The 20,616-nt window shown below is 41.4% G+C and overlaps 1 protein-coding gene across 1 annotated transcript in view; it reads left to right on the forward strand.

Annotated features, from left to right (window-relative positions):
- Positions 1-611: 611 nt before the first annotated feature.
- The window catches only part of LOC109871972 (epidermal growth factor receptor), a 53,332-nt gene continuing 33,327 nt past the window's right edge, over positions 612-20,616 (forward strand). Inside the window, exon 1 of the mRNA XM_020463024.2 lies at positions 612-870. Within this exon, the coding sequence (XP_020318613.2) occupies positions 768-870 (103 nt within the window). The 5' untranslated portion in view covers positions 612-767. The remainder of the gene's footprint in view (positions 871-20,616) is intronic.

Genomic DNA, 20,616 nt, shown 5'->3' on the forward strand with positions numbered 1-20,616 from the left:
CCACAACGTTGTATTCCATTTTGTTGGACTCGAGCGATAATTCTCTGTGCTGGGCTCGATCGATAATTCTCGTTCGAGTCGAACAACATGGAATGTTTAACTAATAAAGTCTGGGGGGGGGGGGGGGTGGTATATGGCCAATATACCACTGCTAATGGCCATTCTTATGAACAAAGCAATGCCGAGTGCCTGGACACAGCCCTTAGCCATGGTATATTAGCCATATACCACAACTCCCTGAGGTGTCTTATTGCTATTATAAACTGGTTACCAATGTAATTAGAGTGGAAATAAATGTTTTGTCATAACCGTGGTATACGATCTGACATAACACGGCTGTCAGCCAATCAGCATTCAGGGCTCAAAATGTTACATTTCGCAACAACAACAACAAAAATATCTTCTTCTGTATTTTTCTGTCCTTAATTGTAAATAACATCATGAGAATGTGTAGCGTCATACAGAAAATGTTGAGAGAGACCCATTGGAACGTCAAACCTGGTGACCCGTTTACCTGAGAGAATACATGAGAATTATACACCAATAGTCCTCCCTACGGATGACGTCGGAAATCCCTTCCATTTCTCTTGCTTTCCTTCGAGCGCCTCTTATTGTGGAGATACACAGCCTGGAGAGGAGGAGCTGTCAAACTTACAAGCAAAGGAAAAGTCCTTCAGTAGACGCCAGCTCACAGTTTCACTGTAAAGTTAGTTGAATTGTAGACCTAATTAGTATGGACTGACACAGTTTTCATTCGGAGAGGAAGAATGAAGACGAGTTTAAAAAATACCATGGCTACACAGTTTCAAATCTGGATCGTTTTCATCTCTTTAGTCTCCTTGGTCTCGTGTGCTTTACCGGAAAAGAAAGGTAAGACAACGAACTTTGATGTGCTTATGTTAGCATATTTTACGGAACATTTTTTGGTATCCGAATTGCTTTTCTTTAAATTATCAACGAACGTTTAGGTATTTCACTGCGGTGAGCTCCATACAAACTCTCAACGATGTAGAAACTCCAGACAGCCTGCGTGGGAAAGAATCCAGGAGAGAATAACTCTTCCTGGTTATTACTTGTCTGAGACTATGTAGGACACTTGTGACAAATAGTTAACTCACAGTGTATTATTCTCGTATATATCGATGATATACTTTCATAGTAAGGTAGGTCCAGTTTGATGTGCCAAGTAACACAGGAATGGACCAATAGACCACTACAGCGCGAACTACAGTACGCCTTCCATGCGAAACGCAGCCGTAGCCAACGCACCAGAATATTCACTCCATTGATGATGCCCGGGAATGGAGGAGAGTTGTTTCGTAATGGCTTCCACGGTACCAGACTTTGAATTGCAACATACACTGAGTGTACAACACATTAGTAACACCTTCATAATATTGAGTTGCACTTCCTTTCCCCTCAGAACAGCCTCAATTCGTTGGGGGGCATAGACACTCTAAAAGGTGTGGAAAGCTTTCCACAGGGATGCTGGCCCATGTTGACTAACTGCATTGCTTCCCACAGTTGTCAAGTTGGCTGGATGACCTTTGGTTGGTGGACCATTCATGATATGCACTGGAAACTGTCGAGCATGAAAAAAATCCAGCAGCGTTGCAGTTCTTGAGACACTCAAAGTGGTCTGCCTGGCGCCCCCTACTACCATACCTTTAAAGGCACTTAAATCTTTCGTCTTTTTCATTCACCCTCTGAATGGCACCCATACACAATCCATGTCTCAATTGTCTCAAGGCTTAAAAATCCTTCTTTAACCTGTCTCCTCCCCTTCATCGACACTGATTGAAGTGGATTTAACAAGTGACATCAATAAGGGATCATAGCTTTCACCTGGTCAGTCTATGGCTTGGAAAGAGCAGGCGTTCCTATTGTTTTGTAACCTCAGTGTACAAGTTGGAGAACATCATTTTGCACAGTATACATAATTTACGTACGTAAAGGACAAATCCAATTCCACTTTAAAATGTATGTACAAAAAAAGAAAAAAAAGAAAAGTTAAACCATACAACTCATGCACAAGACATGGCCTGCCTTTAACAACAGAAAATTGTACAAGAAACAGTGCAGATCCAAAATTTGGCAACAAATTTGGCACAAACAGCACAAACCATCATTCTGTTACCAAACGTATAATCAACAAATCATCTGTTTTAATTGATGTATGAAGCAGGTTTGCTGTAGAGAAAACAGTGAAGGTCTTTCTCATGGCCTTGTTCTAATGTATGAATGTACAGGATTATTGTTAACTAGACACAAGTGGAGCTGTTATGTCTGCTACTCTAAGCTATTTAATTTATCTGTGTTCTTCAACCATTGTAGATTGTATTTTAACCACAGTACAATTGTAATGATTCTAAAGTAGACAAATGAGTTTAGTTGCATGGCACATTGAAGGTGTTTTTTGGTTTGTGGGTCTTTCCCTACAACCCTCAAACTCAACTCTGGACCTCGAAGCCAGTTCCACTGCTTTAAAAAAAAGGGTCCCCCTCTAATCAGGTTTAGACCTTGGACACCAGGTAGGTGCAATTAATTATCAGGTAAAAAATTATTTAGCTCCGGACCTCGTAGGGTAAGAGTTAAATAGCCCTGCCCTACAACATGTACGACTTCTGACACCAATTTAGTTTGCTTCCTCAGTAAGCATGAATAAACTAAGTAAACAGAAGCTTTGAGAGGCAGAGTAAACCAGGAGGCGATAGGACAAGCACCCAGTGAACTGTATGTCATCCCTCAGCTGACAAGAAGGCCAATGTAGTCTTTTGTGGTGGCAATGTCGTGGGAAAAAATCTTTACGGAGATCAAAACATTTATGTTTCATTTTAGTAATGTAGGCTAGCTAGCAGATGTTATTATTTAGAGTGATTTACAATAAGTGGCACTCAAACTAAGAGGACAAAAACAACAACATCAATAACGCAGACATGCTAATCACAGTGCTTGGATAAAAGAGTAAGATTCCATGTTCAAAAACATTATCACCCAAAAAGTGTGTCCTAATGTGCAGAATTCAAGTCTATTATATTTGTACTACACTGGTTTGTTTACTCACATCAAGCCAGTTAGAACAGAAGAGAATGGTGGAATGACCCCATACAGTATATCCCAGGAGAGGCAGGTGGAAGAAGGTGGAAGCCTCCTTTAAGCCTTCATAACCTTTAGATCCATTGTTCATCCATCATCATCAAGTCGTATTATCCTGTCCCCCAACACCAGTGTAGCAGATAATAATCTAATAATCACAGCTTTCCAACCCATGCTCCCTACAGAGTGCCTACAAACCGTGGTCCCTGACTAGAACCAACAACCCATGCTCCCTACAGAGTGCCTACAAACCGTGGTCCCTGACTAGAACCAACAACCCATGCTCCCTACAGAGTGCCTACAAACCGTGGACCCTGACTAGAACCAACAACCCATGCTCCCTACAGAGTGCCTACAAACCGTGGACCCTGACTAGAACCAACAACCCATGCTCCCTACAGAGTGCCTACAAACCGTGGTTCCTGACTAGAACCAATAACCCATGCTCCCTACAGAGTGCCTACAAACCGTGGTCCCTGACTAGAACCAACAACCCATGCTCCCTACAGAGTGCCTACAAACCGTGGTCCCTGACTAGAACCAACAACCCATGCTCCCTACAGAGTGCCTACAAACCGTGGACCCTGACTAGAACCAACAACCCATGCTCCCTACAGAGTGCCTACAAACCGTGGACCCTGACTAGAACCAACAACCCATGCTCCCTACAGAGTGCCTACAAACCGTGGTTCCTGACTAGAACCAACAACCCATGCTCCCTACAGAGTGCCTACAAACCGTGGTCCCTGACTAGAACCAACAACCCCATGCTCCCTACAGAGTGCCTACAAACCGTCGTCCCTACTGAGTCCCTATAGAGTTAACAAGTGCAACAGGTTTTATCAGCCCGTTCTAGCAAGTTCTTCTCCCAGTCCCAGCCGGTGTTCACAGAATCATAACAAGTCAGGCGTGTTTGTGAGCCAAAAGACAGATTTCCTAAATATTTCAGAGCAGCTAAACAAACTGGAAGGCGCACATTGGCACCCTGTTGTAAAAGAAGTGAAACGACCCTAAATAAGGCTTTTAGAGAGTCAGTAGTTGCCTGACTGGAGAGTTAGTCTTTTTAAGGTTCAGTACACAGAACGTTAGTTTAGAAAGCTGGCGATGCATAGAATTTTGCATAATTTCAAGCCCTGCCATAGAGTGATTCCTCCTAAAACCAGACACACAAAAATTGACCATGATTTGAGGTATTTTCACAAAATGTAATCCATAGAATAGTCCTTTGGCGGAAGGATTGTTGACATACGCTGCATTCGGAAAGTACCAAACATTGTGAGAAATTACCGTATGATATAGTCTGTTCATTTAACATCATTCTCCTCATTTTGGATGATTTCAAAACAGCCATCTTAAATGTTAAAGCTGTCTCATAAAAGAAACTGAGAGGTTCGGATCGGAAAGGTATTTGGTATTTGGTTAGGATCCCCATTAGCATGTTGCGATAGGCAGCAGCTACTCTTCCTGGGGTCCACACGAAACATGAAACTTGTAATAATACAGAACATTAATAGATGAGCACAGCTCAGGGACAGAACTACATATATTTCAAACGTCAGACACAACCTACATATTATCAGTACATCCACTTAGGGGAGAGGCATCGTGCCGTGAATCTGTTTTTTTAAAGCAGGTTTGCTGTTCACTGTGTGTTGGAGGTTAACACTTTGAAGTGATATGAGTTACTCAGTAGAGAGAGAAGATGCCAAGAAAGTCGCATTATGTTAATGATGTTGTGGCTTGTCTTCCACATCAAGTCATAAAAATAAATAAATGCAGCCTACTCAAAACGAAAAACTTCTGTGTCAGCATTTTCCTCGAATTTCTCTAGAGTTCTAGATAGAGTATTATTTTTCTGTCCTGGGGCTAAATGTCAGTGTTGAACTTTTTCAGCAGTGGTGGCAAAGTTAGCATGGGATGTGGCCAATGTATGTATTTATATTTTCTCTTATCTTGGCCACAGAGACAAACTTTTGCTGTGAACATTGTACCGTTTTAAAGTTATTTTCCTGCAATTCTACAGATTTTGTCATGGGGCTGAGAGAAAATGTGCAGTTTGAAAGCTAATTTGATGCAATTCTACACATCTTGCCATAGCTTATGCTGTGTTCTTATGCTATCTAGGGGACTCAACATTATAACAAAATCAATGTGTGCCGCCCCGTACCATGATATTTTTGGAATCTTAGAGATGATCTTATATTAAAAAAAAAACTTTATATGGCTCCATTATATGTTCTATATACTTTACTATACGTTAACACTGAACTTTTTACCATCCCCCCAAAAAATTGTCACACAAAAATATGTGCCGGCCCGCAACTGCTAAATGGGTATAGGGGAAACACTGGGTGGGAGAAAACCACTAACACAACCCCACAGTACTGTTCTTCATGCATAAGTGACAATAAGAAGGACTGAAAGTCCTGCCCGAGTTTGCTCTGGGGATGTGAATGCATTTAGTAGATGTTGTTATCCTGTATGCATGGGGAAGACATCAAGGCAAGGCAGTGGGCTACTGGGCTCCCTCTGTCCTTGTTGAGCAGAATTGGAGATTTGATAATGCACTTAGCAGCGATTAACCATCTCCCACAGGAAGTAGGGCCTGTCAGCTCTGTCAGTCCTACTGTGACATCCAAGCGGCCTGGCTACCCGCTTAGTGGTTGTGGCGGGATTTAGGTATAACTCGTGTTGAGAGAGATCTTCTAGTTTTCCTCCCTACAAGTTGCACCAGCTTGGTTCCAGATCAGTTTGTACTGTCTTTCCGACTTTATTGCTGTCCTTGTTACGCCAAACAGGCTACTTTTGGCGTGGCCTTTCCCCTAATCAACATCCATGGCATCTAGCCAAGGTCTTTCCTAATACAATATTTGGTGAAAAATATCTTCTGGATGATCTGAGATATCTTCTGATGTTCCTTCCTGCACTTCATTGGTATTAATGATGATAGACTGTCGTCTTCTGTTAGAGGACGTCAATAGAACCCATAGAATTATCATCATCCACCCGGAAGCAATCATTTCAGCAATTATACATTACCGGGCTCGGATGCATTTCAGTCAGTGTGTCTTCCAGTGGATCTATATTTGGAGAATTCCATACTTGTTAAGATGACTATTTTTGCAGTCATTAACAGTTTTCGATCGGTAGAAAGGACACATTGAAAGACAGGCATTTTCAGATGGTTGACATTTTCTTATTGCAGGCAGTCCTAAACACTCCTATATTGTCAATGTGTCATTTCATCGCCCCTCCCCACTCAGAGAGAGAGATATGGAGGGTAGTAGAGTTCCCCTTAGCAATATTCTGCTATTCCCAGTTAATAGGTGACTGGATCTCTTGTATGGCTGTCGGTCTAGGCTGTGAGTGAGTGCAAGTGAGATGTGTAAGTATACATCCAGTTGAAGTGCAACAAACTAAACTGCTATCTTTCAATTAAGCTGTGTGAGTGGTATAGTCAGACTGTAGTGTATCTCCCCTGTTCTTGTATAAGAAAATATGACATAAAGGCACAGCAGGTGCTGCAGGTGAAAGATTATGTTCCGGTCTGACCTGAGGAAGACCTAAGGGTCGACATATTGTCAATAAAGCATAGATTGCGTGGTGCTTACTACTAGCCTATTTATTTTTTGCCACTTAACTCCTATACTATTCTTCCACACCTTCTATGATCTTATCTCAGTGCCACTGCACCGTACCAGAATCCTTAGAATCCAGCCATCCATTGTTTTTCATCATTTCACAAAACACATTCCTTTTCTTTTAATATCATCGTCGTGAGTGAAATATAGATTACAACACTTTAGTAACCACAGAAACAGCCTGGTTGTTCATTAGAATCAAATGGGTGCTTGCCTGGCCATTGTAGCCGCTCTGACAGACCTGGGTTCAAACAGTATTGGTTGTCTTTCAAATATTTTGAACGTTTGATCCCTTTGAGTGTTTGATCAGTGCCAGATACAAAGGGTTTGCACTTTTGGGACAATCCCGTTGTTTCCATTGCGCCAGGCGAGCTCGGTCAAGTGCAGCTAAAGTGCTTGAAAGAAAACAAATACTATTTGAACCCAGGTGTGCTCTCTGATGACCTTCCCAGATTTCTCATCTGCTCAAGCCATTGTTGTGTATATGGCTTCTGGAGCATGGCCATGAGAGCTAACTGGTGCCTTGGGGGAAACCAACTCTCCCTCTCTGCTTCTCTCTTTGATAATCTGCTCTACCTCAGAGTGGCAGAGAGAGATTTCATTTGGTGAGACGAGTACAGTTTCACAGAGGGACAATGGTGGCTTTGTAGATTGCAGGTATCCAGGAAGGAACACTGATACCTCTGCTGAGGACTCTGATCTATGGCCGACATGAGCAGGGGCACCCAGCTGTGGTTCAAGGCCATGTAAGTGCTGTTAGAAATATCACTATATGTGTCTTCGTAAGCTGAAGCTATAGGACCCCATTGTTATGGCCTGATTTCCATTCTGTCATTAGGACACCATTATTTCCAGCTTGTTATCATTAATATGGCTTCTGTCCATTTTTGCTTTCATGGAAATGAATCAATAGGTGTCATGATAAGCAGGTCCATAGCTGTTAGGCATACCAGATGGTAGGGGTGTGAACTAACGTTTAAATTAAATTCGGACCCTTAAAGGTCATGAACAGTCAATCATGTTTTTCATTAAATTGGTTGATATTGAGATGAAACCAGATCAAAGTATGATGAAAAATGACTGTTGCTTCTACATTGATGAAGTTTGATCATAAAGTTGCTGGTTCCCTCTGTAACTGACAATTAACCAGGGAGCTGGAGGGAGATACACCCTCCTCCATGTCAAACACTTGGATTCAGGAGGCAGGATTATTAAGGGGATAGGGTGACATCACCCTAACTCTCATTTTAATACACCAATGGTAACACAATATTCTCGTATCTAATTTAAATAAATACTGCCAACATCGGAGAAGGCATGTTTGCAGAGGGGTATTGTATATATAGCTAGATGGCTACTCTACTGGTGCCTAAATTTGACTGTAGGGTGTCATCAAATTCAATAAAAAATGTACACTATTCATCTATGGCAAAGATACTTATGTCTCCCCTTTCATCTGTGTCTGGTGTTACTAATTACTGGCTAGCTAGTTCTTCAGCCGGCATGGAACAAAAGGGGGGGAAGGGTTGTTCAAAACTCTGACACAGTTGTCATGTCAACACATCCGTCAGTGCTCCTGTGAACCGCATCACAAGAGACATGCCGAACGGGAGACGTACAGTACCAGTCAACAGTTTGGACACACCTACTCATTCAAAGGTTTTTCTTTATTTATACTAGTTTCTACATTGTAGAATAATAGTGAAGACATCAAAACTATGAAAAAGCACATGGAATCATGTAGTAACCAAAAAAGTGTTGAACAAATCAAAATATATTTTATATTGTTCAAAGTAGCCACCCTTTGCCTTGATGACAGCTTAGTACATTCTTGACATTCTCTCAACCGGCTTAATGAGGTAGTCATGCATTTCAGTTAATGGGTGTGCCTTGTTAAAAGTTAATTTGTGGAATTTCTTTGCTTCTTAATGCATTTTAGCCAATCAGTTGTGTTGTGACAAGGTATGGGTGGTGTACAGAAGATAGGCCATTTGGTAAAAGACCAAGTCCATATTATGGCAAGAACAGCTCAAATAAGCAAAGAAAAATGACAGTCCATCATTACTTTAAGACATGAAGGTCATCAATCCGGAACATTTCAAGAACTTTCTTCAAGTGCAGTCGCAAAAACCACCAAGCGCTATGACGAAACTGTCTCTCATGATGACCGCCACAGGAAAGGAAGACCCAGAGGATAAGTTCATTAGAGTTAACTGTACCTCAGATTGCAGCCCAAATAAGAGTTCAAGTAACAGACACATCTCAACATCAAGTGTTCAGAGGAGACTGCGTGAATCAGGCCTTCATGGTCGAACGGGTGATCTCGGGGAGGGGCCTACCTGAATTTGTCGAATAGAAACTCGTTTTAGTTCTGTTTTACAATTGTTTGGACTAATGATTCCACCCCTGCTCTTTCTCTTCGCTAATGATGCGAGTGTGTTCAGTCTTTGGTCTGTTGCATGTAGAATATCTTAGCCTATTCATTGATCATAGGCTCTGCTTTACTGAAGTTGCGAGACATTGCAAGCCAAGAAATTGCAAGATACATCATTCCATTGGGACATACAGTTTTTGATTGCCAATAGATAGGCCTAGTGCGAGGGTTTGTGTTCTTGGATGTACGGCTGTATGGCAATACTTTGAGAAGTTCAATGAGAAGGAAATGCAGGTGGAATTGAGGTTGGCCTAAAGTAATGGTAGTACAGGTCCAATGCTTAACCATCTGAAAGGGACGCACCGTGAGACCCAAACCATTGCTGGAAGCAGAACAGCTGCATTGTGAATTCACATGGAATTTAATGTATTTTTCTTATAGTTCAACGGGAAACCGATAAAACAATGGCAGTTTAAACGTCAAGAAATGTTTTCCATCCCCTACCAGATGGTCAGCAGTGATTTCAGTGATATATTATTCAGTTCTTATAAGGAAATCAGTCAAGAAATAAATTCTATGGATTTCACATGACTGGGAATACAGATATGCATCTGTTGGTCACAGATACCTTTTAAAAAATAGGTAGGGGCGTGGATCAGAAAACCAGTCAGCATCTGCTGGGACCACAATTTGCCTCATGCAGCGTAACACATCTCCTTCTCATAGAGTTGATCAGGCTGTTGATTGTGGCCTGTGAAAAGTTGCCCCACTCTTCTTCAATGGCTGTGCGAAGTTGGTGGATAGGAACTGGAACACGCTGTCATACACGTCGATCCAGAGCATCCCAAACATGCTCAATTGGTGACATGTCTGGTGAGTATGCAGGCACATGGAAGAACTGGGACATTTTCAGCTTCCAGGAATTGTGTACAGATCCATGTGAAATGCGGCCGTGCATTATCATGCTGAAACATAGTGATGATTGAGGATGAATGGCACGACAATGGGTTTTAGGATCTCGTCACGGTATCTCTGTGAATTCAAATTGCCATTGATAAAATGTAATTAAGTTCATTGTCCGTAGCTTATGCCTGCCCATACCATAACCCCACCACCATGGGGCACTCTGTTCCCAACATTAACATCAGCAAACCGCTCACCCACACGACGCCATACACACTGTCTGCCATCTGCCCGGTACAGTTGACACTGGAATTCATCCGTGAAGAGCACACTTCTCCAGCATACCAGTGGCCATCGAAGGTGAGCAATTTGCCCACTGAAGTCAGTTACGACGTCGAACTGCAGTGAAGTCAAGACTCTGGTGAGGACAACAAGCACGCAGATGGGCTTCCCTGAGATGGTTTCTGAGTTTGTGCAGAAATTCTTTGGTTGTGCAAACCCACAGTAATCATCTGCTGTCCGGGTGGCTGTTCTCAGATGATCCCGCAGGTGAAGAAACCAGATGTGGAGGTCCTGGGCTGGCTTAGTTACACATGGTCTGCGGTTGTGAGGCCGGTTGGGCGTACTGCTAAATTCTCTAAAATGACATTGGAGGCAGCTTATGCTTCATTACAGACAGAAATACTTCTCAGCGCCAAAACTTGAGACATATGTGACATTGTGCTGTGTGACAAAACTGCACATTGTAGAGTGGCCTTTTATTGTCCCCCGCGCAAGGTGCACCTGTGTAATGATCATGTTGTTTAATCAGATTCTTGATATGCCACACCTGTTAGGTAGATGGATAATCTTGGCAAAGGAGAAATGCTCACCAAAAGAGATGTAAAGACATTTGAGAGAAATAAGCTTTTTGTGGATATGGAACATTTCCGGCGTCTTTTGTTTCAGCTCATAAAACACGGGACCAACACTTTACATGTTGGGTTTATATTTTTGTTCAGTGTAGAAATGCTTTGGAGAAGGGGCTTTGTCTACATGTAGTTACTAGAGTTGGGCGATATGGACAAAAATACATATCGCGATAAATTGTCTGAATTGATGCGATAACAATAAATGAAACAATAAGTTTATAACATTAATGTGCATCAAATTAATTGTTTTATTATCCATTAAACTACTACTACTAGTTTTATGGTTGTAGCCATCAATTGTCTCATTAATCATCACCCATATTACAAAACATATTTCATTTGAATCTTCTCATCTCTCTAGTATAGGCTACTTATTGCATTGAAGTATATCAGCAAAAGGCCTGGGATAAGTGATCGGTATGGTCGGTGTCGATCATTTTTGGTTTATTGTCCCAGCACGAGTAGTTATTAATTGAGGTGATTTCAGTCCTTTGTATATACATGGTAACAGAGTAATGGAGTGCTTTTATAGCCTTTCCATGATCCAGTGGGTCATCTGTGGCTGTGTGAGAGGCTCCAGTGGAAAGAGACGCAGGAATTTAGGCTGGGAAAACGAGCTAAAGGCCCTGCTGCTATCTTACCATCTCAACAGGTGCAGGCAGTATCGTGTACCAGGAAAACAGCCCATTGCTCACTTGAGTTCTGCGACCCCTTATACTGATTGCGATGAAGTCATATTTTACTAATAAAAAAAGTTGATCAGATAACACAGACTGTGAATTAAATGCTTTGACTGAGTATTTTTCTTCCCCATAAGCAAAATCACTGTCAATATCCTTTATTTTATTGAGGCATGTTATCACAGTATGATTGCGTGCAATTATGTTTTTTTCTCTCCAAATATTTCGATTAGTAAGGTTAAAGCGCACAGATAACCTAAATATTTTTGATGTTTTTGCATAATCTATAAACTCTGCATATGCTGTAACAGTAGGCCTGTTTAAGTATATAGCAGCACACAGCTTTTCAAATATTGAACTGCAAAAATGGCACAAACATTGGCAGTTGTTCTTCTATGTTGTAAAAGATAAAAGACCTAAGGTCTAAGGCCTAAGTACAAAGGGGGTTTTATGTAATACCATATAGATGTCAGCTAATCGAAAACTTAAAGAACTCACTTCCAGTTCCTTGCCTGTTATTTGGCTGTTTGGTTGGCTAGTAGACAAATGAATGTGTTTTCCACTGTGGCCTAGGTGTATCCTGTGGGTCCTTCTGTCTCTCTCTCTCTCTCTCTCTCTCTCTCTCTCTCTCTCTCTCTCTCTCACACACTTTCACTCTTTCACACCCTCTCTCTCTCACACGCTCTCTCCTCTTGACTCCTCTCACAACTAAACCTGGCTCTTCAACAGATGAAACAGTGACTGGAATCTTTCTTCTCTATCAACCAAAAAAGGATGATTTTAACACCTGAAAACCAAAGATATACAAACAACCTTCAGAAAAACAGGGTCAGATTCTTGACATTTGGTTTGGAATATTGCCACATTTCCGTGCTATCCCTCAGTTGCCTATCATAGTCTTTTCTTTAATCTTCATACACTCCCTAACACATTTTATCATATTTAGATACAAGAGCCTGGAATTTCTCATTTTCTCATCATTCGAGGTGTGGTAACTTCAGTAACAAGCCTACCCTTGGGTCTTTAAGCAGAACATTTCTGTGGAATATGGCTTGCACAAAAAGGATTCCCCCATTAGGAAGAGAACAATAGCTCCACAAACAAAACAAGTTGCCTTTACTTCCCCAAACCGTCCTTGGGGCTGGATCAAGGGAGGTGGCTGTCTGATTTCAATAATGGGTGCGCTTTCCTAATACCAATACCTACATTTTAGCCTCTTCCTGTGTGGTCCTCCCATCGGTCTAATAAACAACATGGTTATATTCAAGCTCTATATGAGTCATGTGTTTGTTTCAGACCCCTTGACTTTTTCCACATTTCGTTACGCCTTATTCTAAAATTGATTCAATAAAAAATGGTCCTCATCAATCTACAGACAATACACCATAATTACAAAGCTAAAACAGTTTTTCAAACATTTTTGCAAATGTATTAGAAATAACATACAGAAATACTTTTTACATAAGTATTCAGACCCTTTGCTATGTGATTGGAAATTGAGCTCAGGTGCATCCTGTTTCCACTGATCATCCTTGAGATGTTTCTACAACTTGATTGGAGTCCATCTGTTTTAAATTCAATTGATTGGGCATGATTTGGGGAGGCATACACCTGTCTATATAAGATCCCACAGTTGACAGTGCATGTCAGAGCAAAAACCAAGCTGTGAGGTTGAAGAAATTGTCCGTAGAGCTCTAAAACAGGATTGTGTCAAGGCACAGATCTGGGGAAGGGTACCAAGGTCCCCAAGAACACAATGGCCTCCCTCATTCTTAAATGGAAGACATTTGGAGCCACCAATACTCTTCCTAGAGCTTGCCTCCTGGCCAAACTGAGCTATAGGGGAGAAGGGCCTTGGTCAGGGAGGTAAGAACCCGATGGTCACTCTGACAGAGCTCCAGAGTTCCTCTGTGAAGATGGGATATCCTTCCAGAAGGACAAACATCTCGGCAGCATTTCACCAATCAGGCTTTTATGGTAGAGTGGCCAGACGGGAGTTTGGAGTTTGCCAAAAAGCACCTAAAGGACTCAGACCATGAGAAAGAAGATTCTCTGGTCTGATGAAACCATGATTGAACTCTTTTGCGTGAATGGCAAGCATCATGTCTGGAGGAAACCCGCCACCATCCCTACAGTGAAGCATGGTGCTGGCAGCATCATGCTGTGGGGATGTTTTTCAGCTTCAGGGACTGGGAGACTAGTCAGAATCGAGGGAAAGATGAACTGAGAAAAGTACAGAGAGATCCGTGATGAAAACTGCTCCAGAGCGTTCAGGACCTCAGACTGGGGCGAAGGTTCACCTTCCAACAGGACAATGACCCTAGGCACACAGCCAAGATAACGCAGGAGTGGCTTCGGAACAAGTTGCTGAATGTCCTGGAATGGCCCAACCAGAGCCCAGACTTGAACCCGATCTAACATCTCTGGCGAGACCTGAAAATAGCTGTGCAGCGACGCTCCCCATCCAACCTGATAGAGCTTGAGAGGATCTGCAGAGAAGAATGGGAGAAACTCCCCAAATATAGGTGTGCCATGCTTGTAGCGTCGTACCTAAGGCTGTAACTTGAGGCTGTAATCGCTGCCAAAGGTGCTTCAACAAAGTACTGAGTAAAGGGTCTGAATACTTATGTAAATGTAATATTTCATTAATATATATTAATGGGGCGCCAAGGAGCCTAGTGGTTAGAGCATTGGACTCATAACCGAAAGGTTGCAAGTTCGAATCCCCGAGCTGACAAGGTAAGAATCTTGTCATTCTGCCCCTGAACAAGGCAGTTAACCCACTGTTCCTAGGCCGACATTGAAAATAAGAATTTGTTCTTAACTGACTTGCCTAGTTAAATAATGGTAAAAATATATAGATTTTTGCTAATATATATTAAAACATTTTTAAAAAACTTTTTCATTATGTGGTATTATCTGTAGATTGATGAGGGAAACAAATGATTTAATCCGTTATAGAATAAGGCTTTAATGTAACAAAATTCAGTCTAGGTGTCGTAATACTTTCCGAAAGCACTGTATATAGTTAATTTGCCCATTTGTACATGCACATTCTTATTCTCCATATGTTCTGAATCTATAATTGTTGAGGTTCGGCATGTTTGCCTTCTAATTTCCCTCTGAGTTGTAGATCGAGGCTTGTTTTATGATATCCTGATTTTGAGGAATTTCTATTCACTGTATAATGCACTACTTTTGGGTAGAACCCCGTCTGTCTGTCAGTCTGTCTGTCCGTCTGTCTGTCAGTGTGGTTCAATTTCTGCCCCCCAAAAATGCCCTCCTGGAAATATTTTATGTAGTAATTTGAGATTTTCCCCTGGTGTCAGACAGATACCTGTTGGTCTCTGTTGTAATGTGTATATCTGACATGTGACCTCTGATTTGTCAGGCTGACAAGCCAGTCTGACTGCTGTAAAGCAGATGTGATTTTCCACACCTGAGGCACTTTCACACTTACACTGTCTCTCAGAGAGAAAACATTTGCTCAAAACCTCATGTAAGGCTAGACTCTAAATCTCATGTAAGGCTAGACTCTAAACCTCATGTAAGGCTAGACTCTAAACCTCATGTAAGACTAGACTCTAAACCTCATGTAAGACTCTAAACCTCATGTAAGACTAGACTCTAAACCTCATGTAAGGCTAGACTCTAAACCTCATGTAAGACTAGACTCTAAACCTCATGTAAGACTCTAAACCTCATGTAAGGCTAGACTCTAAACCTCATGTAAGACTCTAAACCTCATGTAAGACTAGACTCTAAATCTCATGTAAGGCTAGACTCTAAACCTCATGTAAGGCTAGACTCTAAACCTCATGTAAGGCTAGACTCTAAACCTCATGTAAGACTCTAAACCTCATGTAAGACTAGACTCTAAATCTCATGTAAGGCTAGACTCTAAACCTCATGTAAGACTCTAAACCTCATGTAAGACTAGACTCTAAACCTCATGTAAGGCTAGACTCTAAACCTCATGTAAGACTCTAAACCTCATGTAAGGCTAGACTCTAAACCTCATGTAAGACTCTAAACCTCATGTAAGACTAGACTCTAAATCTCATGTAAGGCTAGACTCTAAACCTCATGTAAGGCTAGACTCTAAACCTCATGTAAGACTAGACTCTAAACCTCATGTAAGACTCTAAACCTCATGTAAGGCTAGACTCTAAACCTCATGTAAGACTAGACTCTAAACCTCATGTAAGACTAGACTCTAAACCTCATGTAAGGCTAGTCTCTAAACCTCATGTAAGGCTAGACTCTAAACCTCATGTAAGACTAGACTCTAAACCTCATGTAAGACTCTAAACCTCATGTAAGACTAGACTCTAAACCTCATGTAAGGCTAGACTCTAAACCTCATGTAAGACTAGACTCTAAACCTCATGTAAGACTCTAAACCTCATGTAAGGGTAGACTCTAAACCTCATGTAAGGCTAGACTCTAAACCTCATGTAAGGCTAGACTCTAAACCTCATGTAAGACTCTAAACCTCATGTAAGACTAGACTCTAAACCTCATGTAAGACTCTAAACCTCATGTAAGACTAGACTCTAAACCTCATGTAAGGCTAGACTCTAAACCTCATGTAAGACTAGACTCTAAACCTCATGTAAGACTCTAAACCTCATGTAAGACTAGACTCTAAACCTCATGTAAGACTAGACTCTAAACCTCATGTAAGACTCTAAACCTCATGTCAGGCTAGACATAAAACACATCGTAGATGATTTATGAGAAGGCGCCTGTGTGTGTATTTTAGATAGAAGTACAGGGCAATTCCATGGTAACATGATGCTGAATGATGCTGAGACTTAGGTGTTTCACTTTAAAGTATATGTCAAACACAAATCTATGTTAAAAGGTTTTTAGAAGTCATCCTGGTGCATAGAGTTGTATGGTTTGTTTAACTTTAGTATTTTATTGTTTTTTGTTTGGCATACATTTTGAGTCTCAGCATCATTCTGTTACTGTGGAATTGCCTTACATCATTTAAAAGTATATACAAATGTATAGTACATACACTCACCGGCCAATTTATTAGGTACACAGCCACGTTCACGAAAATGGATCGTCCCTACAGACAGTGAGTCACGTGGCTGTGACTTGCTATATAAAGCAGGCAGACTGGCACCGAGGCATTCAGTTACTGTTTGATTGAAAGTTAGAATGGTCAAAACGAGTGACCTAAGCAACTTTGAGCCTGGTATGATCATCGGTCCTAGGCACACCTGATCCAGTATCTCAGATACGACCGCCCTCCTGGGATTTTCACGCACAGCTCAGTGTCTAGGGTTTCCCGAGAATGGTGTGATCAAACAAAACATGTACAACTTGCCTGCTAAAGGTAAAATTGTCTTGCCTCAACCCGGTAGAAAGAACTCAAATGTCTTACAAAACCAAGTGTACAAACATTTGATTCAGGTGGAAATCCTGTCATGTCTTGTCAGTGAGTTTTCATCGCTTGACTACATGTAACTACAGAATGGCCTGTTTTCTTTCCCCATGATGGCAGTGCATGCTTTATTTCAATGGGTGTGGTAAAATAGTTGTTCAAGGCCTATATAACTTTAAATGTTCTACTAATGCTGCTTCCAGTGCATAAAGCCTGAACATTTTTGCAGACGAATAGCCATTGTTTGGTCTAAACGTGACAGAATTTCAAACACAACTGATTGTGCTTCCCGCAAGGCCATGGCTGAAGATAAAACCTGAGCCAATAACGTGATATTATTGCCCTTAAGAATTCCACTGTTTCTACTGCAAATACATTTGTCTTCCCAGGATACCAACACTGACAGACTTTCAGCCCGGATAACGTTGCATTTTGTAACCCCATCTATCTGCCTGTAAACCGTCAGAAAACCACGTACAGTACTATCACAGTCAAATCCAAATAAAACAAAATGTTAATTGTCACTTGCTTCGTTAACAATAGGTGTAGACTAACAGTAAAATGCTTACTTACGGATCCTTTCCTAACAACGCAGAGCTAAAGAAAAAAGATAAATAACAACAATATAATGGTGACACAATGAATAAATACACAGTCAGTGTTCCTCTAAAAGTTCCTGTGATAGTTCCTGTGATAAGAAGAAAAGACGTGCTAGACAGAACAACTGTCAAGTGATACATTAACGCCTCCCACCCAGCTTCATTCTTCAAAACCCTTCTGTAAATAACTACAACATGTCTGAGTAATGTTGACAAGGGAGCTAAAATCGAGAGAGAGAAAAAGCATGGGGCTACATCCTGAAGTCAGGCGTGCTTTAGGCCTACAGGCAGAGCACTGGCGATGTGTGTGCGTGTGTGTTATCCCGCTGGCTCCTGATCAACAGCCTCGTTGACACCACTCGTTCTGAAGGCTGGATTAACTAAACACACACAAGGTCCCAAGCTTTACCCAACGGGCCAGCTGAGCTGCCTGTAAACATCAACAGACCGAGTGCTGTCCTGTTTGGTTGTTACATTTTCCCGATGCACTTGTTATATATGCTAGAGGGAGAGGGGGGGGGGGGGAGAGGGGGGAGATGAGAGACAGAGAGAGTTGTTTATTTATTAGCCATTCTTTTTATTTTTATAATCATATTTTTATTTAATGAAATGTATTGACTGAAGATTACACAATACAACAGCAGTACTGTTGTACCTGTATGCATGATTATACAGTATGTACTATTATTATTACTACTGAAATTAACTGTATTTTGTTATCGTCATTGCATTGTACTGTATTTACTGAAATGCTGTGCCAGTATACTGCATTGGCAATATCTACAAATTGTAACTCATGCCAAGAAATCAATCTGAATCTGAATTTGAATTTGAGAAAGAAGAGAAAACAGAAAAGGGAGAAAAAGGGAGAGAGAGAAGAATAGGGAAATAGTGTGAGCGAGCGAGTGCCGACTCAGAGAGACAGAAACAGAGTGAGAGAGAGAAGAATAGGGAAATAGTGTGAGCGAGCGAGTGCCGACTCAGAGAGACAGAAACAGAGTGAGAGAGAGAAGAAGGGGGAGGAAAGAGAAAGCTAAATACACGTGCATTCAGCTACTGATCCAAACAGACCAAACCTGAATGTATGCCCCATCTCCGTGGAAACCCCAACCCGGTTGGACAAAAGGTTCTTTCTCCAGGGCTTTGGCATCTGCTGTGACACTGGCTTATCTGTTTTCTGGGGTGTTAATGGGCTGTGCAGACATGACTTTTAGACACATTGTTATTTAACCCTTTGTCAACACTGGGAGAAAGGCCAGTTCCTTGGCTGATATTTATTGGCACGAGAGAATGCCCTTAGATGGGTCAATTGTTTCAGATAATAAGGCCGGAATATCCTGATTTTAACTGATGTTCCTTTCTGTTAAAAAATGTAGGCATAAAGCAACTGGTCCAACGTCACATTGTGTCATTAAAGATTTGTGTTAACGTATTATTTATGTAGGCAGTTAGTGTAAGCTAACTACTGTGCAGATACGTGATAAAACTACAATACGAGTACTGAATAAGTTGGAGGGGATTGGTAAACCCTCTATTCACAAATGTCTATATTAGTACCTACTGTATGTTACTGGGGAGGAAATGATGACATAGGCTTATCCCTGTATGAGGTATAGACATGATGATAGGACAGCAGGCAGCATTTCATAGCCAGGCCGGGCAGGGTGTCTCACCCTCTAGTACAGCCTTTACAAGCTCAGACAAATCTCAGCTCTGAAACAATGTTCTATCATCTACAGTTCTTTACTGCAGGGAGGAGGTGCATGTTGATATCTAGTGGGTATCATCACTCACTATCAATAGCATAGAGATTATCTGTGATTTTGTATGTCGTTTGATTAACTTGAGATACTGGTCAGCAGGGCTGTGACTCTTCTTGACATTGTGTGTCAATATCGAGTTGGCATCCCATATATCCCATATCCTATCAATAAGTTATTTGTTTATTCAACTTGATGTTTAAGATATTGATTACTGGTCTGCGTGAGCGTGATGGCCCATCTCTCACCTTTGTAACTGCCTGGGCTTGTAGGTTCAACCAGCTGATGACTCATTGCACTTAAAATGTATTTCCTGGTGGGAGACAGTCTTTTTTAAAAGGCCGGACAACTTAATGGCCACATGTTGTCATAATAGGAGCCAGAAGGCTGCAAAAAAAGTTTCCCATCTGGAGAACAGGGCATGATTGATGTTCTCATTCCTTGTCCACAGAGACTGTACTGTTACCTTACATTCAACCTTTTTATTTATAGAGGTTAGTCTTGTTGAGATAAAATCTCTGTCAAAAGAGACCTGGTTGACATTACCATATTAGGGCAGTTATTTCATAATATTCCCATACATTGCACGACATTATAGCATAATGAGTTGCCTAATCTAGAGCAGACGGCTGAAATATTATTGGGAATAAATGATTTGTTCTCAGGAACAAATGGAGGTTTATGGGGGTTTCCATGATATAAATACCTAAGATTGCAAAGTTGGACTGGTTCCAATAGGATTAGCCCAGTAGACCTGTATTCACTATATTATCAACCTCCCCTTCTGAGCTGATTATGGTAGAGCGAGAGAGTCAGAATTGTTCAAATGGATTCACTTGTCTGGGTATTATCAAAGCATAATCCACCGTGGGCATGGCATACAGAGTAATAATCGCCCGTGCAGAATATTGCCCCAAACATCAGAATACGTTTAAGAGCAACACAAGCACGTTAGATTGCTTTCAAATAGTCAAGCATGAGGTATGCAAAGAATGCCAAGCAGCTATCGCCATTGGCAGCGAACGGGGAACACTCTGTTGGGTCATTGTATATGGGTCATTTTCCCCCCGTTTCGTTTTCAACTGTCTTGTCTGTCTGAGGCAGACACTAAGTTTTGGGTGTCGTCTTTAGATCTCAGGTGTTTATCTAAAGGATGTGAAGTTTTCCCAGGACAAATTACCCAAAGTTCTTTTTTTTTTGGCACCAACAGTACCTACAACTGAAAAGGCAATGGAAAGTTAGACATATTACATT

The sequence above is a fragment of the Oncorhynchus kisutch genome, linkage group LG27 (genome assembly GCF_002021735.2).
Source record: "Oncorhynchus kisutch isolate 150728-3 linkage group LG27, Okis_V2, whole genome shotgun sequence".
Classification (NCBI taxonomy): Eukaryota; Metazoa; Chordata; class Actinopteri; order Salmoniformes; family Salmonidae; genus Oncorhynchus; species Oncorhynchus kisutch.